This window comes from Ascaphus truei, chromosome 9 (assembly GCF_040206685.1).
Source record: "Ascaphus truei isolate aAscTru1 chromosome 9, aAscTru1.hap1, whole genome shotgun sequence".
NCBI classification, from domain to species: Eukaryota; Metazoa; Chordata; class Amphibia; order Anura; family Ascaphidae; genus Ascaphus; species Ascaphus truei.
In genome coordinates, this window is record NC_134491.1 from 12,775,002 (window position 1) to 12,798,325 (window position 23,324).

General features: G+C 58.3%; 1 protein-coding gene across 5 annotated transcripts in view; it reads right to left on the reverse strand.

The window, feature by feature from the left end:
• The window catches only part of PLCB2 (phospholipase C beta 2), a 154,598-nt gene that overhangs the window by 92,139 nt on the left and 39,135 nt on the right, over positions 1–23,324 (reverse strand). For 4 of the 5 annotated variants that reach the window (XR_012803755.1, XR_012803756.1, XM_075613371.1 and 1 more), the window contains exon 3: positions 14,831–14,899. Coding sequence is in view for 2 of the 5 variants with exons in the window: in XM_075613371.1 (XP_075469486.1) it covers positions 14,831–14,899 (69 nt within the window). In the remaining 3 variants the exon portion in view is untranslated. Of the gene's footprint in view, positions 1–14,814; positions 14,900–23,324 lie in introns of all 5 variants that reach the window. The other variant, XM_075613372.1, reaches the window with a different exon arrangement.

Below are 23,324 nucleotides of genomic sequence, written 5' to 3' on the forward strand. Positions count from 1 at the left end.
ACACTGTGTGACCCGGGGACCTGAGAGCAGTGACACTGTGTGACCCGGGGGCCTGAGAGCAGTGACACTGTGTGACCCGGGGACCTGAGAGCAGTGACACTGTGTGACCCGGGGGTCTGAGAGCAGTGACACTGTGTGACCCGGGGGTCTGAGAGCAGTGACACTGTGTGACCCGGGGGTCTGAGAGCAGTGACACTGTGTGACCCGGGGGCCTGAGAGCAGTGACACTGTGTGACCCGGGGGCCTGAGAGCAGTGACAGTGTGTGACCCGGGGGTCTGAGAGCAGTGACACTGTGTGACCCGGGGGCGTGAGAGCAGTGACACTGTGTGACCCGGGGGTCTGAGAGCAGTGACACTGTGTGACCCGGGGGTCTGAGAGCAGTGACACTGTGTGACCCGGGGGCCTGAGAGCAGTGACACTGTGTGACCCGGGGGTCTGAGAGCAGTGACACTGTGTGACCCGGGGGCCTGAGAGCAGTGACACTGTGTGACCCGGGGGCCTGAGAGCAGTGACACTGTGTGACCCGGGGGCGTGAGAGCAGTGACACTGTGTGACCCGGGGGCCTGAGAGCAGTGACACTGTGTGACCCGGGGGTCTGACAGCAGTGACACTGTGTGACCCGGGGGCCTGAGAGCAGTGACACTGTGTGACCCGGGGACCTGAGAGCAGTGACACTGTGTGACCCGGGGGCCTGAGAGCAATGACACTGTGACCCGGGGGTCTGAGAGCAGTGACACTGTGTGACCCGGGGGCCTGAGAGCAGTGACACTGTGTGACCCGGGGACCTGAGAGCAGTGACACTGTGTGACCCGGGGGCCTGAGAGCAGTGACACTGTGTGACCCGGGGACCTGAGAGCAGTGACACTGTGTGACCCGGGGGCCTGAGAGCAGTGACACTGTGTGACCCAGGGGACCTGAGAGTAGTGACACTGTGTGACCCGGGGACCTGAGAGCAGTGACACTGTGTGACCCGGGGGTCTGAGAGCAGTGACACTGTGTGACCCGGGGGCCTGAGAGCAGTGACACTGTGTGACCCGGGGGTCTGAGAGCAGTGACACTGTGTGACCCGGGGGTCTGAGAGCAGTGACACTGTGTGACCCGGGGACCTGAGAGCAGTGACACTGTGTGACCCGGGGGCCTGAGAGCAGTGACACTGTGTGACCCGGGGGTCTGAGAGCAGTGACACTGTGTGACCCGGGGACCTGAGAGCAGTGACACTGTGTGACCCCGGGGACCTGAGAGCAGTGACACTGTGTGACCCGGGGACCTGAGAGCAGTGACACTGTGTGACCCGGGGACCTGAGAGCAGTGACACTGTGTGACCCGGGGACCTGAGAGCAGTGACACTGTGTGACCCGGGGACCTGAGAGCAGTGACACTGTGTGACCCGGGGGTCTGAGAGCAGTGACACTGTGTGACCCGGGGACCTGAGAGCAGTGACACTGTGTGACCCGGGGGCCTGAGAGCAGTGACACTGTGTGACCCGGGGGTCTGAGAGCAGTGACACTGTGTGACCCGGGGGCCTGAGAGCAGTGACACTGTGTGACCCGGGGGTCTGAGAGCAGTGACACTGTGTGACCCGGGGGTCTGAGAGCAGTGACACTGTGTGACCCGGGGGCCTGAGAACAGTGACACTGTGTGACCCGGGGGCCTGAGAGCAGTGACACTGTGTGACCCGGGGGTCTGAGAGCAGTGACACTGTGTGACCCGGGGGCCTGAGAGCAGTGACACTGTGTGACCCGGGGGCCTGAGAGCAGTGACACTGTGTGACCCGGGGGCCTGAGAGCAGTGACAGTGTGACCCGGGGGCCTGAGAGCAGTGACACTGTGTGACCCGGGGGCCTGAGAGCAGTGACACTGTGTGACCCGGGGGCCTGAGAGCAGTGACACTGTGTGACCCGGGGACCTGAGAGCAGTGACACTGTGTGACCCGGGGGTCTGAGAGCAGTGACACTGTGTGACCCGGGGACCTGAGAGCAGTGACACTGTGTGACCCGGGGGTCTGAGAGCAGTGACACTGTGTGACCCGGGGACCTGAGAGCAGTGACAGTGTGTGACCCGGGGGCCTGAGAGAAGTGACACTGTGTGACCCGGGGGTCTGAGAGCAGTGACACTGTGTGACCCGGGGGCCTGAGAACAGTGACACTGTGTGACCCGGGGGTCTGAGAGCAGTGACACTGTGTGACCCGGGGGTCTGAGAGCAGTGACACTGTGTGACCCGGGGGCCTGAGAGCAGTGACAGTGTGTGACCCGGGGGTCTGAGAGCAGTGACACTGTGTGACCCGGGGACCTGAGAGCAGTGACACTGTGTGACCCGGGGACCTGAGAGCAGTGACACTGTGTGACCCGGGGACCTGAGAGCAGTGACACTGTGTGACCGGGGGCCTGAGAGCAGTGACACTGTGTGACCCGGGGACCTGAGAGCAGTGACACTGTGTGACCCGGGGGCCTGAGAGCAGTGACACTGTGTGACCGGGGGCCTGAGAGCAGTGACACTGTGTGACCCGGGGGCGTGAGAGCAGTGACACTGTGTGACCCGGGGGCCTGAGAGCAGTGACACTGTGTGACCCGGGGACCTGAGAGCAGTGACACTGTGTGACCCGGGGACCTGAGAGCAGTGACACTGTGTGACCCGGGAACCTGAGAGCAGTGACACTGTGTGACCCGGGGACCTGAGAGCAGTGACACAGTGTGACCCGGGGACCTGAGAGCAGTGACACTGTGTGACCCGGGGGCCTGAGAGCAGTGACACTGTGTGACCCGGGGGTCTGAGAGCAGTGACACTGTGTGACCCGGGGACCTGAGAGCAGTGACACTGTGTGACCCGGGGGCCTGAGAGCAGTGACACTGTGTGACCCGGGGGTCTGAGAGCAGTGACACTGTGTGACCCGGGGGCCTGAGAACAGTGACACTGTGTGACCCGGGGGTCTGAGAGCAGTGACACTGTGTGACCCGTGGGTCTGAGAGCAGTGACACTGTGTGACCCGGGGGCCTGAGAGCAGTGACACTGTGTGACCCGGGGACCTGAGAGCAGTGACACTGTGTGACCCGGGGGTCTGAGAGCAGTGACGCTGTGTGACCCGGGGGTCTGAGAGCAGTGACACTGTGTGACCCGGGGGTCTGAGAGCAGTGACACTGTGTGACCCGGGGGCCTGAGAGCAGTGACACTGTGTGACCCGGGGGCCTGAGAGCAGTGACACTGTGACCCGGGGGTCTGAGAGCAGTGACACTGTGTGACCCGGGGACCTGAGAGCAGTGACACTGTGTGACCCGGGGGCCTGAGAGCAGTGACACTGTGTGACCCCGGGGACCTGAGAGTAGTGACACTGTGTGACCCGGGGACCTGAGAGCAGTGACACTGTGTGACCCGGGGGTCTGAGAGCAGTGACACTGTGTGACCCGGGGGTCTGAGAGCAGTGACAGTGTGTGACCCGGGGGCGTGAGAGCAGTGACACTGTGTGACCCGGGGGCCTGAGAGCAGTGACACTGTGTGACCCGGGGGTCTGAGAGCAGTGACACTGTGTGACCCGGGGGTCTGAGAGCAGTGACACTGTGTGACCCGGGGGCCTGAGAGCAGTGACACTGTGTGACCCGGGGGTCTGAGAGCAGTGACACTGTGTGACCCGGGGGTCTGAGAGCAGTGACACTGTGTGACCCGGGGGCCTGAGAGCAGTGACACTGTGTGACCCGGGGGCCTGAGAGCAGTGACACTGTGTGACCCGGGGGTCTGAGAGCAGTGACACTGTGTGACCCGGGGGCCTGAGAGCAGTGATACTGTGTGACCCGGGGGCCTGAGAGCAGTGACACTGTGTGACCCGGGGGTCTGAGAGCAGTGACACTGTGTGACCCGGGGGCCTGAGAAAAGTGACACTGTGTGACCCGGGGGCCTGAGAGCAGTGACACTGTGTGACCCGGGGACCTGAGAGCAGTGACACTGTGTGACCCGGGGGTCTGAGAGCAGTGACACTGTGTGACCCGGGGGTCTGAGAGCAGTGACACTGTGTGACCCGGGGGCCTGAGAGCAGTGACACTGTGTGACCCGGGGGCCTGAGAGCAGTGACAGTGTGACCCGGGGGCCTGAGAGCAGTGACACTGTGTGACCCGGGGGCCTGAGAGCAGTGACACTGTGTGACCCGGGGGCCTGAGAGCAGTGACACTGTGTGACCCGGGCGTCTGAGAGCAGTGACACTGTGTGACCCGGGGACCTGAGAGCAGTGACACTGTGTCACCCGGGGGTCTGAGAGCAGTGACACTGTGTGACCCGGGGACCTGAGAGCAGTGACAGTGTGTGACCCGGGGGTCTGAGAGCAGTGACACTGTGTGACCCGGGGGCCTGAGAGCAGTGACACTGTGTGACCCGGGGCCTGAGAGCAGTGACACTGTGTGACCCGGGGGTCTGAGAGCAGTGACACTGTGTGAGCTGGGGGTCTGAGAGCAGTGACACTGTGAGCTGGGGGTCTGAGAGCAGTGACATTGTGTGACCCGGGGACCTGAGAGCAGTGACACTGTGTGACCCGGGGGTCTGAGAGCAGTGACGCTGTGTGACCCGGGGGCCTGAGAGCAGTGACACTGTGTGACCCGGGGGTCTGAGAGCAGTGACACTGTGTGACCCGGGGGCCTGAGAGCAGTGACACTGTGTGACCCGGGGGTCTGAGAGCAGTGACACTGTGAGCTGGGGGTCTGAGAGCAGTGACACTGTGTGACCCGGGGACCTGAGAGCAGTGACACTGTGTGACCCGGGGACCTGAGAGCAGTGACACTGTGTGACCCGGGAACCTGAGAGCAGTGACACTGTGTGACCCGGGGACCTGAGAGCAGTGACACTGTGTGACCCGGGGACCTGAGAGCAGTGACACTGTGTGACCCGGGGGCCTGAGAGCAGTGACACTGTGTGACCCGGGGGTCTGAGAGCAGTGACACTGTGTGACCCGGGGACCTGAGAGCAGTGACACTGTGTGACCCGGGGGCCTGAGAGCAGTGACACTGTGTGACCCGGGGACCTGAGAGCAGTGACACTGTGTGACCCGGGGGTCTGAGAGCAGTGACGCTGTGTGACCCGGGGGTCTGAGAGCAGTGACACTGTGTGACCCGGGGGTCTGAGAGCAGTGACACTGTGTGACCCGGGGGCCTGAGAGCAGTGACACTGTGTGACCCGGGGGCCTGAGAGCAGTGACAGTGTGTGACCCGGGGGTCTGAGAGCAGTGACACTGTGTGACCCGGGGGCGTGAGAGCAGTGACACTGTGTGACCCGGGGGTCTGAGAGCAGTGACACTGTGTGACCCGGGGGTCTGAGAGCAGTGACACTGTGTGACCCGGGGGCCTGAGAGCAGTGACACTGTGTGACCCGGGGGTCTGAGAGCAGTGACACTGTGTGACCCGGGGGCCTGAGAGCAGTGACACTGTGTGACCCGGGGGCCTGAGAGCAGTGACACTGTGTGACCCGGGGGCGTGAGAGCAGTGACACTGTGTGACCCGGGGGCCTGAGAGCAGTGACACTGTGTGACCCGGGGGTCTGACAGCAGTGACACTGTGTGACCCGGGGGCCTGAGAGCAGTGACACTGTGTGACCCGGGGACCTGAGAGCAGTGACACTGTGTGACCCGGGGGCCTGAGAGCAATGACACTGTGACCCGGGGGTCTGAGAGCAGTGACACTGTGTGACCCGGGGGCCTGAGAGCAGTGACACTGTGTGACCCGGGGACCTGAGAGCAGTGACACTGTGTGACCCGGGGGCCTGAGAGCAGTGACACTGTGTGACCCGGGGACCTGAGAGCAGTGACACTGTGTGACCCGGGGGCCTGAGAGCAGTGACACTGTGTGACCCCGGGGACCTGAGAGTAGTGACACTGTGTGACCCGGGGACCTGAGAGCAGTGACACTGTGTGACCCGGGGGTCTGAGAGCAGTGACACTGTGTGACCCGGGGGCCTGAGAGCAGTGACACTGTGTGACCCGGGGGTCTGAGAGCAGTGACACTGTGTGACCCGGGGGTCTGAGAGCAGTGACACTGTGTGACCCGGGGACCTGAGAGCAGTGACACTGTGTGACCCGGGGGCCTGAGAGCAGTGACACTGTGTGACCCGGGGGTCTGAGAGCAGTGACACTGTGTGACCCGGGGACCTGAGAGCAGTGACACTGTGTGACCCCGGGGACCTGAGAGCAGTGACACTGTGTGACCCGGGGACCTGAGAGCAGTGACACTGTGTGACCCGGGGACCTGAGAGCAGTGACACTGTGTGACCCGGGGACCTGAGAGCAGTGACACTGTGTGACCCGGGGACCTGAGAGCAGTGACACTGTGTGACCCGGGGGTCTGAGAGCAGTGACACTGTGTGACCCGGGGACCTGAGAGCAGTGACACTGTGTGACCCGGGGGCCTGAGAGCAGTGACACTGTGTGACCCGGGGGTCTGAGAGCAGTGACACTGTGTGACCCGGGGGCCTGAGAGCAGTGACACTGTGTGACCCGGGGGTCTGAGAGCAGTGACACTGTGTGACCCGGGGGTCTGAGAGCAGTGACACTGTGTGACCCGGGGGCCTGAGAACAGTGACACTGTGTGACCCGGGGGCCTGAGAGCAGTGACACTGTGTGACCCGGGGGTCTGAGAGCAGTGACACTGTGTGACCCGGGGGCCTGAGAGCAGTGACAGTGTGACCCGGGGGCCTGAGAGCAGTGACACTGTGTGACCCGGGGGCCTGAGAGCAGTGACAGTGTGACCCGGGGGCCTGAGAGCAGTGACACTGTGTGACCCGGGGGCCTGAGAGCAGTGACACTGTGTGACCCGGGGGCCTGAGAGCAGTGACACTGTGTGACCCGGGGACCTGAGAGCAGTGACACTGTGTGACCCGGGGGTCTGAGAGCAGTGACACTGTGTGACCCGGGGACCTGAGAGCAGTGACACTGTGTGACCCGGGGGTCTGAGAGCAGTGACACTGTGTGACCCGGGGACCTGAGAGCAGTGACAGTGTGTGACCCGGGGGCCTGAGAGCAGTGACACTGTGTGACCCGGGGCCTGAGAGCAGTGACACTGTGTGACCCGGGGGTCTGAGAGCAGTGACACTGTGAGCTGGGGGTCTGAGAGCAGTGACACTGTGTGACCCGGGGGCCTGAGAGCAGTGACACTGTGTGACCCGGGGGCCTGAGAGCAGTGACACTGTGTGACCCGGGGGTCTGAGAGCAGTGACACTGTGTGACCCGGGGGCCTGAGAGCAGTGACACTGTGTGACCCGGGGACCTGAGAGCAGTGACACTGTGTGACCCGGGGGCCTGAGAGCAGTGACACTGTGTGACCCGGGGACCTGAGAGCAGTGACACTGTGTGACCCGGGGGCCTGAGAGCAGTGACACTGTGTGACCCGGGGGCCTGAGAGCAGTGACACTGTGTGACCCGGGGGTCTGAGAGCAGTGACAGTGTGTGACCCGGGGGCCTGAGAGCAGTGACACTGTGTGACCCGGGGGCCTGAGAGCAGTGACACTGTGTGACCCGGGGGCCTGAGAGCAGTGACACTGTGTGACCCGGGGACCTGAGAGCAGTGACACTGTGTGACCCGGGGGTCTGAGAGCAGTGACACTGTGTGACCCGGGGGTCTGAGAGCAGTGACACTGTGTGACCCGGGGGCCTGAGAGCAGTGACACTGTGTGACCCGGGGACCTGAGAGCAGTGACACTGTGTGACCCGGGGGCCTGAGAGCAGTGACACTGTGTGACCCGGGGACCTGAGAGCAGTGACACTGTGTGACCCGGGGGCCTGAGAGCAGTGACACTGTGTGACCCGGGGACCTGAGAGCAGTGACACTGTGTGACCCGGGGGCCTGAGAGCAGTGACACTGTGTGACCCGGGGGCCTGAGAGCAGTGACACTGTGTGACCCGGGGGTCTGAGAGCAGTGACACTGTGTGACCCGGGAGCCTGAGAGCAGTGACACTGTGTGACCCGGGGACCTGAGAGCAGTGACACTGTGTGACCCGGGGACCTGAGAGCAGTGACACTGTGTGAGCCGGGGGTCTGAGAGCAGTGACACTGTGTGACCCGGGGGCCTGAGAGCAGTGACACTGTGTGACCCGGGGGTCTGAGAGCAGTGACAGTGTGTGACCCGGGGGTCTGAAAGCAGTGACACTGTGTGACCCGGGGGTCTGAGAGCAGTGACACTGTGTGACCCGGGGACCTGAGAGCAGTGACACTGTGTGACCCGGGGGCCTGAGAGCAGTGACACTGTGTGACCCGGGGGTCTGAGAGCAGTGACACTGTGTGACCCGGGGGCCTGAGAGCAGTGACACTGTGTGACCCGGGGGTCTGAGAGCAGTGACACTGTGTGACTCGGGGACCTGAGAGCAGTGACACTGTGTGACCCGGGGGCCTGAGAGCAGTGACACTGTGTGACCCGGGGACCTGAGAGCAGTGACACTGTGTGACCCGGGGACCTGAGAGCAGTGACAGTGTGTGACCCGGGGGCGTGAGAGCAGTGACACTGTGTGACCCGGGGACCTGAGAGCAGTGACACTGTGTGACCCGGGGACCTGAGAGCAGTGACACTGTGTGACCCGGGGGTCTGAGAGCAGTGACAGTGTGTGACCCGGGGGTCTGAGAGCAGTGACACTGTGTGACCCGGGGGCCTGAGAGCAGTGACACTGTGTGACCCGGGGCCTGAGAGCAGTGACACTGTGTGACCCGGGGGTCTGAGAGCAGTGACACTGTGTGACCCGGGGGTCTGAGAGCAGTGACACTGTGAGCTGGGGGTCTGAGAGCAGTGACACTGTGTGACCCGGGGGCCTGAGAGCAGTGACACTGTGTGACCCGGGGACCTGAGAGCAGTGACACTGTGTGACCCGGGGGCCTGAGAGCAGTGACACTGTGTGACCCGGGGGTCTGAGAGCAGTGACACTGTGTGACCCGGGGGTCTGAGAGCAGTGACACTGTGTGACCCGGGGGCCTGAGAGCAGTGACACTGTGACCCGGGGGTCTGAGAGCAGTGACACTGTGACCCGGGGGTCTGAGAGCAGTGACACTGTGTGACCCGGGGGTCTGAGAGCAGTGACACTGTGTGACCCGGGGGTCTGAGAGCAGTGACACTGTGTGACCCGGGGGTCTGAGAGCAGTGACACTGTGTGACCCGGGGGTCTGAGAGCAGTGACACTGTGTGACCCGGGGGGCCTGAGAGCAGTGACACTGTGTGACCCGGGGGTCTGAGAGCAGTGACACTGTGTGACCCGGGGGCCTGAGAGCAGTGACACTGTGTGACCCGGGGGCCAGAGAGCAGTGACACTGTGTGACCCGGGGGTCTGAGAGCAGTGACACTGTGACCCGGGGGTCTGAGAGCAGTGACACTGTGACCCGGGGGTCTGAGAGCAGTGACACTGTGTGACCCGGGGGTCTGAGAGCAGTGACACTGTGTGACCCGGGGACCTGAGAGCAGTGACACTGTGTGACCCGGGGGTCTGAGAGCAGTGACACTGTGTGACCCGGGGGCCTGAGAGCAGTGACACTGTGTGACCCGGGGACCTGAGAGCAGTGACACTGTGTGACCCGGGGGCCTGAGAGCAGTGACACTGTGTGACCCGGGGGTCTGAGAGCAGTGACACTGTGTGACCCGGGGGCCTGAGAGCAGTGACAGTGTGTGACCCGGGGGTCTGAGAGCAGTGACACTGTGTGACCCGGGGGTCTGAGAGCAGTGACACTGTGTGACCCGGGGGCCTGAGAGCAGTGACACTGTGTGACCCGGGGGTCTGAGAGCAGTGACACTGTGACCCGGGGGTCTGAGAGCAGTGACACTGTGTGACCCGGGGGTCTGAGAGCAGTGACACTGTGTGACCCGGGGACCTGAGAGCAGTGACACTGTGTGACCCGGGGGTCTGAGAGCAGTGACACTGTGTGACCCGGGGGTCTGAGAGCAGTGACACTGTGTGACCCGGGGGTCTGAGAGCAGTGACACTGTGTGACCCGGGGGTCTGAGAGCAGTGACACTGTGTGACCCGGGGGGCCTGAGAGCAGTGACACTGTGTGACCCGGGGGTCTGAGAGCAGTGACACTGTGTGACCCGGGGGCCTGAGAGCAGTGACACTGTGTGACCCGGGGGCCAGAGAGCAGTGACACTGTGTGACCCGGGGGTCTGAGAGCAGTGACACTGTGACCCGGGGGTCTGAGAGCAGTGACACTGTGACCCGGGGGTCTGAGAGCAGTGACACTGTGTGACCCGGGGGTCTGAGAGCAGTGACACTGTGTGACCCGGGGACCTGAGAGCAGTGACACTGTGTGACCCGGGGGTCTGAGAGCAGTGACACTGTGTGACCCGGGGGTCTGAGAGCAGTGACACTGTGTGACCCGGGGGTCTGAGAGCAGTGACACTGTGTGACCCGGGGGTCTGAGAGCAGTGACACTGTGTGACCCGGGGGTCTGAGAGCAGTGACACTGTGTGACCCGGGGGTCTGAGAGCAGTGACACTGTGTGACCCGGGGGGCCTGAGAGCAGTGACACTGCGTGACGGGTGTCTCCAAGCTTTTACTGTATTACAGAAGTCATTAGTATGGATTAAATCTTCAAGCAACTTCACAAACGTTTGGACTGTCAGAGCTTAGTGAATATGTAAAATTAGTAAAAAAAATTAAAAAAAACACCAGCAAAACGAAATCCCCGGTACTAACCTTTTCTGAAGAAGCAGTGGCAAATAGTTGCCAAAGACTTTGGCAAATATTGGTTAGTTTTGGTAATATTTCCATTATTATTATTATTTTTTAAATCTACAAATAGTCTTCGATGAAACCTCTCAAATAAACAATAGTCACGGGTACTTTGAGAAAGCAAACCAAGCCTGGGGCCCCCATCGCTGTCTGGGTCACTGGTCCCAGCAGAACCACTGGAGGGAACGCAATGTAACCGCTTCCCCAGCTCCAGCATAACACCTGCTCTATTCCTGCACACATCACAGCCCTCCTCACTTTGCTGTCTCATCTCAGCTCGTCTCTTCCCCAGCTCCAGCATACCACCTGCTCTATTCCTGCACACATCCCAGCCCTCCTCACTTTGCTGTCTCATCTCCGCTCGTCTCTTCCCCAGCATCTGTTTCATATTCTTTTTACAAAAACCGCCTCACTGGCTTCTCGTGGGGTGTATTAGTGAGAAGAGGACTGTGGGTAATGTGGTGGTACACACATCTGTGTCATGCAGAGCACACGAAGAGGAGACTGGTGAGGTTTGTCAAATCCTCTGCACACCATCATTTTATCCATGTTTGGAACTTTATTGTTGTTCCGTTAATGCAGGGATGGCCAACTCCAGTCCTCAAGGGCCACCAACAGGTCAGGTTTGCAGGATATCCCTGCTTCAGCACAGATGGGTCCATCCATGGCTCAGTCATTGATTGGCCAACTCCAGTCATCAGGGGCCACCAACAGGTCAGGGTTTACGGATATCCCTGCTTCAGCATCGATGGCTCAATCAGTGGCTTAGTCGAAGAGCCACCTGTGCTGAAGCATCCTTAAAACCCGACCTGTTGGTGGCCCTAGAGGACAGAAGTTGGCCACCCCTACTTTAATGGGTTAAACATTTTGATGGATCTACATCTTCTCCAAACCAGAGCTATATACAAGTAATATAGGACCAGGGCCATATACAAGTAATATAGGACCAGGGCCATATACAAGTAATATAGGACCAGGGCCATATACAAGTAATATAGGACCATTGGATATACAAGTAATATAGGACCAGGGCCATATACAATTAATATAGGACCAGGGCCATATACAAGTAATATAGGACCAGGGCCATAAGGACCAGGGCCATATACAAGTAATATAGGACCAGGGCCATATACAAGTAATATAGGACCAGGGCCATATACAAGTAATATAGGACCATTGCCATATACAAGTAATATAGGACCAAGTTCTTATTATATTCTTATTTTGAGCGTATTCCATTTCCCCTGTAATATTCCTGTAATATTCCTGTAATATTCCTGTAATATTCCCGCCTCCCAGCTGAATGAAGGAATATTTGTAGAGTGGGTTACAGCAGTTACTTTTTCTACAGATCTTGGGGTGACTTCAAGTTGGCCCGCGCTAAATGGCAGCTTGTGCCTTGTAAAAATAAGGCCCTAATGTAGGCCGCGTCCAGAGTGCGTACGTCTGCGCGCACGCTGGCGAACAAAAAGCCGCACCTCAGTGAGGCCGGCCACAGCGCACGCTGGCGAACAAAAGGCCGCACCTCAGTGAGGCCGGCCACAGCGCACGCTGGCGAACAAAAGGCCGCACCTCAGTGAGGCCGGCCACAGCGCACGCTGGCGAACAAAAGGCCGCACCTCAGTGAGGCCGGCCACAGCGCGCGCTGGCGAACAAAAGGCCGCACCTCAGTGAGGCCGGCCACAGCGCGCGCTGGCGAACAAAAGGCCGCACCTCAGTGAGGCCGGCCATAGCGCACGCGACGGTGCGGCACATTTTTTCGCCAGACATTTTTTTGTTTTTGTGGCTCGATGGCCGGTTCACGTGGGTGGTTCAGCCAATGAGGGCGAACCTGCCTCGTGATGTCACGGCCACGCCTCCGCGCGAGTCATAGAAATCCCAAAGGCCACGGATCGCTCAAGATACAAGCGCGCGCGCCTACTATATCCGAGGCCTTATAGTGAGCCAGAAATTGGCACAAAGCCCCGTTTGCAGGGGGCACTGCGATATAACAGCGCGACGGGCAAAGTCGCGTCATGTCACGGACTTTCAAAATAAAGAGGCCGTCCAAGCGGCACTAACATTTTTTTATCTATGCAGCCTATGATTACCTTTATTGATAACTAATTACCTAAGATGCTGATCAATTGGTTCTCATGTGATCGATCAGAAAAGATCCTGCTTTCCAGGGCTCACTAAATGGCTGCCTTCCCGTTTCAATCAATCCTTCAGTCAGTGTAACTCAGCAGCTACAATGTATCCTTATATTGCTAAGGTAGCATTATCTATTGTTACAGTTTGCAGCTCAAACTGCTGGGAACATTGGCATTGGCGCTATGTACATTAATGGGGCTATATAAATAAAGACATACAATACACAGATCGTGCGCTGCTGGGGAGCTGGGCTAAGGCCCGCTGTAGAGATCACAGGATGCGCAGTGTGTTAACATGAATTAAAACTGGCATGAAGAGTTGAATAATAAAAAAATTATAAAATGTAGTAAGTATTATCTAATACTACAGAACTGATTGATTTAAAAACCAGAAAGACATATAGGATATTGCTGGGATTGCTCCTGGGCGTTCACATGTTAAATTACACCTGTCATATATCAGCAACCGAGTAAGAGTTTCATTCATGGCTCCTCTTAATTCCCGCTGCAGAGCCAGTGTAACCAGCCTCACACTGATGAGACCCAAAAGGTGGAAAATAGCTGTCTGCGAGACGGTTACTGGCTTTGCACTTCTTTAACCCAGGCTGTGCTGCAAACCTGTGTATTGCGGCAAGCGTACCCTTATAGGGGTCCCATGTTAAAATGGATAAGAAGTAAAGAGTGAATCCCTGTGTGTGCTCATTTGCATGTCATTACCCAGAATCCCTGGCTGCAGTGGAAGCACGGTATGCCAAGAGATAATGGGGAAGGGCAGGGTTGCGGAGCTGCCTGAGACGTGGTAATGTGCGCACACGCGGGGTTTTTATTGGCCACATTTAAGAACACTTCTAAATTATGCGCCAATAGTGACCAGAATATGCGGACACAATTAGTCATTACAAGCGCACGGTTTGTGCGTATAATTGCGTGAAATATTACATCGCCAAAGGCTCTAACCTAGGACCTCATTATAACATTTTAATAACAGTTTGGCGCAGCTCCATTGCGCCTAACGCTATTTGTGATGTGCGAAATAACGATGGCGCAGCGCTATCCTCCGTCCGACAGCGCCCCCTGTGCGGCTCCTGCGCGTAGCACGTCTCCGTGGACCCTTTTCCTTTATACTTTCAGGCGCTGCGTACAAACAGTTTGCTTTACATGCGGCGTTGCAGTGGAGAGGGAACGGGAATGATTATGTATAAGAGGAGCGGCGAGCCCCAGTAATGGGGAAGCCTGTTTTTGGGGAGAGGTTATCGCCATAAAAGCGCAGCTGTTCCAGCCCCGACGCGCGCTCTTCACCGCACATTTTCCTAGTTCTCTTTCCTGTGCAAATCAGATCAGAAATCATATCCCTCTATGCAAATATAAGCAAAATACCGAGCAGGAGGACCAGAGGGGATACAGTGCATGTCACAGGATTCCAGGGGGATCTCTACAGCAGGGGTGGGGAACCGTCTCCCCCTGCCCCCCCCCCCCCCCCGGCCTGCACTCCTCCCCTGCTCACGTGACCCCCCGTGGCGTCATTTGCCGCTGTGTTGCCATGGCGATGCGTCGCAGAAGACAAGGAAAGGGCAGTTGCAGAGGCCTCATGCGATCCCCTGGCATTTAATTTAAATGCCTTGGGAAGAGCGCGGGGCCTCTGCAACCGTCGCCCCCCCTCCCCTCCCGGACAATCTTGCGCCCCCCATCCCTGCTCTACTGGATCCAACGTTTAAAACAACAATATGCTTTACTCACCAAACAAAATAAATATCTTTTTTCTTTAAACCATTGCAGCAATTGTACCCATATTACATTCTGTGGTCAACTTCTGGCAATATCAGTTGCTAACAATTTGCCTCCCTGGGAGGTTAAAATGGCCACCACCATCCACACTCATTAAGTCAACAAACGTTGCTAAAATGCTAAGAATTAAGCTTTTGAACAAAGTTAGAAATACATCAGAACAGCATGAACTATCAGATTGTTATGAATTTGTTTTTGTGCTGCTTTAATTTCTTAGGACTTACACTATTAGATTTATACCTTGGGGGTTTTGGCAAATTTTCCAAATCTTGTATCTCGGATGCTGGTCAGGTCCAAAAATTCAATTTCCTGCACAGGGGGAAAAGGGAAAATTCATTTCAGAATTCAAATGGAAGAATTGTTGACATCAAAAGTTTATTTTCTATATTGTTTCTGCTGACAGTAATGTAAAAAAAGACCATAGAAAAGTATACATACATGCGGACTAGCATCCAAGTATAATATAAATATTAGTGCAAAAATATAAAAGAATATAATAATATGTGCCTTTAAAGCACAGAGTGGGGGGAGCGGGGGGCTGAGCGGAGAGAGGTGGAAGCGGGGGGCTGAGCGGAGAGAGGTGGAAGCGGGGGGCTGAGCGGAGAGAGGTGGAAGCGGGGGGCTGAGCGGAGAGAGGTGGAAGCGGGGGGGCTGAGCGGAGAGAGGTGGAAGCGGGGGGCTGAGCGGAGAGAGGTGGAAGCGGGGGGCTGAGCGGAGAGAGGTGGAAGCGGGGGGGCTGAGCGGAGAGAGGTGGAAGCGGGGGGCTGAGCGGAGAGAGGTGGAAGCGGGGGGGGGGGGGGGGGGCTGAGCGGAGAGAGGTGGAAGCGGGGGGGCTGATGGGAGAGAGGTGGAAGCGGGGGGCTGAGTGGAGAGAGGTGGAAGCGGGGGGGCTGAGCGGAGAGAGGTGGAAGCGGGGGGCTGAGCGGAGAGAGGTGGAAGCGGGGGGGCTGATGGGAGAGAGGTGGAAGCGGGGGGCTGAGTGGAGAGAGGTGGAAGCGGGGGGGCTGAGCGGAGAGAGGTGGAAGCGGGGGGCTGAGCGGAGAGAGGTGGAAGCGGGGGGCTGAGCGGAGAGAGGTGGAAGCGGGGGGCTGAGCGGAGAGAGGTGGAAGCGGGGGGGCTGAGCGGAGAGAGGTGGAAGCGGGGGGCTGAGCGGAGAGAGGTGGAAGCGGGGGGCTGAGTGGAGAGAGGTGGAAGCGGGGGGCTGAGTGGAGAGAGGTGGAAGCGGGGGGCTGAGTGGAGAGAGGTGGAAGCGGGGGGGCTGAGAGGAGAGAGGGGGGAGCGGGGGGGCTGATAGGAGAGAGGTGGAAGCGGGGGGGCTGAGCGGAGAGAGGTGGAAGCGGGGGGGCTGAGCGGAGAGAGGTGGAAGCGGGGGGGCTGAGTGGAGAGAGGTGGAAGCGGGGGGGCTGAGAGGAGAGAGGGGGGAGCGGGGGGGCTGAGCGGAGAGAGGTGGAAGCGGGGGGCTGATAGGAGAGAGGTGGAAGCGGGGGGGCTGAGCGGAGAGAGGTGGAAGCGGGGGGGCTGAGCGGAGAGAGGTGGAAGCGGGGGGGCTGAGCGGAGAGAGGTGGAAGCGGGGGGCTGATAGGAGAGAGGGGGGAGCGGAGAGAGGTGGAAGCGGGGGGGCTGAGCGGAGAGAGGTGGAAGCGGGGGGGCTGAGCGGAGAGAGGTGGAAGCGGGGGGGCTGAGAGGAGAGAGGTGGAAGCGGGGGCTGAGCGGAGAGAGGTGGAAGCGGGGGGCTGATAGGAGAGAGGGGGGAGCGGAGAGAGGTGGAAGCTGGGGGGCTGAGCGGAGAGAGGTGGAAGCTGGGGGGCTGAGTGGAGAGAGGTGGAAGCGGGGGGCTGATAGGAGAGAGGGGGGAGCGGAGAGAGGTGGAAGCGGGGGGGCTGAGCGGAGAGAGGTGGAAGCGGGGGGCTGAGTGGAGAGAGGTGGAAGCGGGGGCTGAGTGGAGAGAGGTGGAAGCGGGGGCTGAGCGGAGAGAGGTGGAAGCGGGGGGCTGATAGGAGAGAGGGGGGAGCGGAGAGAGGTGGAAGCTGGGGGGCTGAGCGGAGAGAGGTGGAAGCTGGGGGGCTGAGTGGAGAGAGGTGGAAGCGGGGGGCTGAGCAGAGAGAGGTGGAAGCGGGGGGCTGAGCGGAGAGAGGTGGAAGCGGGGGGGGGGGGGGGGGCTGAGCGGAGAGAGGTGGAAGCGGGGGGGGGGGGGGGCTGAGCAGAGAGAGGTGGAAGCGGGGGGGCTGAGCGGAGAGAGGTGGAAGCGGGGGGCTGAGCGGAGAGAGGTGGAAGCGGGGGGCTGAGCGGAGAGAGGTGGAAGCGGGGGGGGGGGGGGGGCTGAGCGGAGAGAGGTGGAAGCGGGGGGGGGGGGGGGCTGAGCGGAGAGAGGTGAAGCGGGGGGCTGAGCGGAGAGAGGTGGAAGCGGGGGGGCTGAGCGGAGAGAGGTGGAAGCGGGGGGGCTGAGCGGAGAGAGGTGGAAGCGGGGGGCTGAGCGGAGAGAGGTGGAAGCGGGGGGGGGGGGCTGAGCGGAGAGAGGTGGAAGCGGGGGGGGGGGCTGAGCGGAGAGAGAGGTGGAAGCGGGGGGGGGGGGGCTGAGCGGAGAGAGGTGGAAGCGGGGGGGGGGGGGCTGAGCGGAGAGAGGTGGAAGCGGGGGGCTGAGCGGAGAGAGGTGGAAGCGGGGGGGGGGGCTGAGCGGAGAGAGGTGGAAGCGGGGGGGGGGGGGGCTGAGCGGAGAGAGGTGGAAGCGGGGGCTGAGCGGAGAGAGGTGGAAGCGGGGGGGGGGGGCTGAGCGGAGAGAGGTGGAAGCGGGGGGGGGGGGCTGAGCGGAGAGAGGTGGAAGCGGGGGGGGGGGGGGCTGAGCGGAGAGAGGTGGAAGCGGGGGGCTGAGCGGAGAGAGGTTGGAAGCGGGGGGGGGGGGGGGCTGAGCGGAGAGAGGTGGAAGCGGGGGGCTGAGCGGAGAGAGGTGAAGCGGGGGGGGGGGGCTGAGCGGAGAGAGGTGGAAGCGGGGGCTCCGGTGTTACAAAGTGTTTTATACACACACGCCCCCCGCTCCTGCTCTAAAATTATTGCAGGACAGCTGACGCTCATGCTTGAAGAGTTGGTGATGTCACCGCTCTCAAGCATGAGCGCGGTCAGCGGCAGCCGGGGACTCAGCGGCAGCCGGGACTCAGCGGCAGCCGGGACTCAGCGGCAGCCGGGACTCAGCGGCAGCCGGGACTCAGCGGCAGGATATCACAGAGTTTCCATAGGATTCAGTGGCAGTGCTGGCACAGCATATCCCATCCGAGGAAATAATGTATGTATATCTTTATTTATATAGCGCCATTAATGTACATAGCGCGTCACAGCAGTAATACATGTGGTAATCATATAAATAACAAGTAATACAAATAACAGGTCATGGAATAAGGGCTTCAGACATAAACGTGACATTTAGAAAGAGGAGTCCCTGCCCCGAGGAGCTTACACTCTAATTGGTAGGAAGAACTTACAGAGACAGTAGGAAGATGTTCTGGTAAGTTTAATGAGCCCGCTACATAGTATAGTACAGCAGTGCGCAAAGTGGGGGGCGCGACCCCCAGGGGGGGCGGGAGATTCTGCTTGGGGGTGCGGGCAGTTGTAGCGGTCCCGCGCTCTTCCCCCAGGCATTTAAATTAAATTCTGGGGGATCGCGTGAGGCCCCTGCAACTGTTTACTTACCGGTATTCAGCCGTCTGTGTTGACGCCGCGGCACCATGTGACCTGACGTCACACGCCTACGCAGCGTCATCTGCTCCCCCCTGCCAGCTGTTCCCCTCTCTGCCATGGCAACGTGGCGTCACATGACCTCACAGCGTGATTTGTGTACAGTAGCAAGGTAAGTGCAGATTACGGAGGCCTTCGCCGCTTCTCCGGCATTTCATTTAAGTGCCTTCAGGAAGCGTGCGGGGCCTCTGTAAACCCCGCGCCCCCCGCAGCGAATCTCACGCCCCCCAATTTGCGCACGGCTGTAGCATAGCACCCAAAAAGAGCCAGGTTATCTGAGCTGGCCTCTCTCTCTGAGTTAGTGAGAGTCATAGAGTTCGTAGCAGTGTAACAAAATGTAATAGAACTGGAGCTCAAAACATTTTAACCAGTCCTGATGATCTGGCCCGCCCCTTTGACATCCGAATATATTTATGAGCGACTTTCAAAATTGTTATCCAAAATATTATAAAATGTATTCAGTTAAATGCACATTGGAACACAAATCAGTTGCATGTAACAATATGAAAAAACTCGTTATATGTGTTTCATCGCTTTGGGTCTCTGCAACAGTTTGTCTTCTCGCTTTGTTTTTTATCGTCGCTGTGCATGGCGGACGGGAAAATACGCGCGCTGACCTAACACGTAGGGGTAGGAGAAAAAGTACCGCCCATAGGGGTGAGGGTCAGGGTATTATGAGATGACCAGGCAGTGTCCTAACTTTATACTTGAATCATTTAGTGCGGCGACATCGGAAAAAGGGAAACGGTAGAAATCTATTACGTTTTTATGACTGATTTTCTTAGCCATTTGAAATCCGGGGTTTTCATGTCAAGGCGCAAATATACGGGACAATTCTGTGTCCCGACTCCCCATTCTGGGACACGTCAATAACATAAGGGAGAATCCCGTATATATATATATATATATATATATAATATATATATATATATATATATATATATATATATATATATAAATAAATCAGTGGTTGACAAATCACCAAAAAATCTACTCGCCACACAAGAAAATCTACTCGCCACCTAGTACCAAACGTGTGCTGCTTGGGCCAAAATTTACTCGCCCGGGGGTTAAATCCACTCGCCCGTGGCGAGCAAATGTATAGGTTTGTCGAACACTGTATATATATATATACATGTAGAGGTATCAGTACCGTGTTAGCCGAGCTTCAATAATCAAAAAATAAATAGATGATACTGTTCTGTGGCTAACGAAATGCTTTTATTTGTGCGAGCTTTCGAGATACACTGATTAACATCGCCGGAAGAAGAGATCAGTGTATCTCGAAAGCTCGCACAAATAAAAGCATTTCGTTAGCCACAGAACGGTATCATCTATTTATTTTTTGATTATATATACATATATACATACATACATACATATATATACATATATACATACATACAAACATACATACATACATACATACATATATATATATACATATCTATATATACATATTTATTAATTTATATATATGGGACATCTGGCACCCCTAACCTCTCTGATAGATTGTCTGCAACACATTCAGATTTTATTGTGTTTCTTTTTCTAAACGGCAATCCACTTTCCAGCCGTGCACTTAAATCAGTAATAATTCATCATTTGCTTTGGCGAATTGACAATTCCATTGTCTAATGCTTGGAATCCATACAGCTGGAAGAGTTACAGTTAATGATAATAGCATTGATCATTGTATCCTTTATAGGTCTATTCAACAAAGACCTCAAGGATTTGCCCATCTAAAATAATGACGCACACATTAAATGTGGCACAGAAGTTGGCACCTTGTGATCTAATCATAAACACGTCAACAGAAGTGGACCCAGAATTGGGTTCCGGCTGCTGTAAAATCTGTTGCAATTGGGATGTGTGGGCAGCCCTAGTTTTCCAATAAGAAAGAGTAGTAGTAGTCGAGTGCAATAGAGCAGAGAGAAGGTAGGCCAGTCAAGAGTCCAGGAGAGGGATTGCGAGTCATAGTGTAGGATAGGTTTAGAAGGGGATTGTAAGAAGTCCTGCAATGCATTGAAGCAATTTGAAGGTCACTCGGGAAGGGAAAGGGTTAGTGCGGGGATGACGAAAGAGTTGAAAAAGGAAGTGAAATCGGCTACTTTTTGAAAGAGAAAGATTGCATTATTTCGGCAGACTTCGGGACAGATTGAGTGGGTTTGTAAATAAGCCTGGGGAGAGTTACAGAGACGCAGGCAGAAGGTTGTAAGGCAAGAGTCAGTGACTATAGAGGAAAGGGAGAATTGTGTACGTATTACAAAGCAAGGCTCAGATAAGGGAGAGTTTGGGAGTGAAGCAATCCCTCCAGCCAATTAGGCGAGGGATGCCCATGACCTGGGGGCAAGCCCCTTCCCCCTGACCTCGCTAGGGTCTCTGGGCAGCCGTCACGGCCCCTAAGGGAGGGACGGGGGGGGGGGGGGGCGCAGGCCAAGGGAAGCCTTAAGAGGCACCCGGGAGCCGAATCTTCCATTCTGCTCCCAGTCTGCAACGAAATTGGACCTCTCCTCTCCTCCAGCGTGGTAAGTGCAGCCAGGGGAATCAGTCGAGTAAGCTGTAACATGTCCGCGTGGTGTGCCGCCCCCTCCGCCTCCGTTGTTATGGCTGGCCAGCTCAAGGGTGGCCACCGGGGAACAGGGGGAACTCCTTGCCGAGTGGCTCTCCCTCCCTCAGCCTCCGTGGCTGGCCCGCTCGGCAGGCGGGGAGGGTGGCCACCGGGGAATGGGGGGGAACCCCTACCACGTGGCTCTCCATCCCTCAGCCTCCGTGGCTGGCCCGCTCGGCAGGCGGGGAGGGTGGCCATCGGGGAATGGGGGGAACCCCTACCGCGTGGCTCTCCATCCCTCAGCCTCCGTGGCTGGTCCGCTCGGCAGGCGGGGAGGGTGGCCACCGGGGAATGGGGGGGAACCCCTACCACGTGGCTCTCCATCCCTCAGCCTCCGTGGCTGGCCCGCTCGGCAGGCGGGGAGGGTGGCCATCGGGGAATGGGGGGAACCCCTACCGCGTGGCTCTCCATCCCTCAGCCTCCGTGGCTGGTCCGCTCAGCAGGTGGGGAGGGTGGCCACCGGGGAATGGGGGGGAACTCCTTGCCGCGTGGCTCTCCCTCCCGCAGCCTGAATCCACTCGCGACAACGGCCGGCTCTTTGGGGCTCGGCCGGGTACGGGGGCAGCAGGCCAAGGCCTGGCTGACCCCCTGACCCCACTCTGGCATGGACTAGCGCTTACTCCATTATTGTTTAATAAACAAAGCCGCGGCCTTTTATACCTCCAAACCGAGTCTGTCATTACTTGTCTGTTTATATGTGGGTACCGGTTCCCAGTGGGAGGGGGAGGGGGTCCCTCGCAGCCTCCCTGGTCAAGTGAAGATAAAGGACACTTCTGAGCGCATTCACATGTTTGACAGTCCCACAAACCCGACTTATCCCATTATTGCACAGCACACCGTGCTTCCCCTGCAGCAAAGGATTCAGGGTAATGACATGCTAATGAGCACTCACAGTGACGGGGGTTACTTTGGGGTCCACTGATATACATTGGAATAAGGGAGTGGATGTCGGGGCTTAGAATGTGAGCGGTATATGAAAGTATATGTCTGTACCTCTGTACATGTTAGAGTGTATGTGCAGATCTGTATGTATCACTGTATATCTGTGTGCCTGTGTTTAGGCTATATGTATTAGTATATTTGTGTGTATCAGCGTGCCTCTGTGTGTATCAGCGTGCCTCTGCGTGTGTCAGCGTGCCTCTGCGTGTATCAGCGTGCCTCTGTGTGTATCAGCGTGCCTCTGCGTGTGTCAGCGTGCCTCTGTGTGTGTCAGCTGCCTCTGCGTGTATCAGCGTGCCTCTGTGTGTATCAGCGTGCCTCTGTGTGTGTCAGCTGCCTCTGCGTGTGTCAGCGTGCCTCTGCGTGTGTCAGCGTGCCTCTGCGTGTGTCAGCGTGCCTCTGCGTGCGTGTATCAGCGTGCCTCTGCGTGTATCAGCGTGCCTCTGCGTGTGTCAGCGTGCCTCTGCGTGTGTCAGCGTGCCTCTGCGTGTGTCAGCGTGCCTCTGCGTGTGTCAGCGTGCCTCTGCGTGTGTCAGCGTGCCTCTGCGTGCGTGTATCAGCGTGCCTCTGCGTGCGTGTATCAGCGTGCCTCTGCGTGCGTGTATCAGCGTGCCTCTGCGTGCGTGTATCAGCGTGCCTCTGCGTGCGTGTATCAGCGTGCCTCTGCGTGCGTGTATCAGCGTGCCTCTGCGTGCGTGTATCAGCGTGCCTCTGCGTGCGTGTATCAGCGTGCCTCTGCGTGCGTGTATCAGCGTGCCTCTGTGTGTATCAGCGTGCCTCTGCGTCTGTCAGCGTGCCTCTGCGTGCGTGTGTCAGCGTGCCTCTGCGTGTGTCAGCGTGCCTCTGCGTGTGTCAGCGTGCCTCTGCGTGTATCAGCGTGCCTCTGCGTGTGTCAGCGTGCCTCTGCGTGTGTCAGCGTGCCTCTGCGTGTGTCAGCGTGCCTCTGCGTGTGTCAGCGTGCCTCTGCGTGTGTCAGCGTGCCTCTGCGTGTGTCAGCGTGCCTCTGCGTGTGTCAGCGTGCCTCTGCGTGCGTGTATCAGCGTGCCTCTGCGTGCGTGTATCAGCGTGCCTCTGCGTGCGTGTATCAGCGTGCCTCTGCGTGTATCAGCGTGCCTCTGCGTGCGTGTATCAGCGTGCCTCTGCGTGTATCAGCGTGCCTGTGCGTGTATCAGCGTGCCTCTGCGTGTATCCGCGTGCCTCTGCGTGTATCCGCGTGCCTGTGTGTGTATCAGCGTGCCTCTGCGTGCGTGTATCAGCGTGCCTCTGCGTGTATCAGCGTGCCTCTGCGTGTATCAGCGTGCCTCTGCGTGCGTGTATCAGCGTGCCTCTGTGTGTATCAGCGTGCATCTGCGTGTATCAGCGTGCCTGTGTGTGTATCAGCGTGCCTCTGCGTGCGTGTATCAGCGTGCCTCTGCGTGTATCAGCGTGCCTCTGCGTGTATCAGCGTGCCTCTGCGTG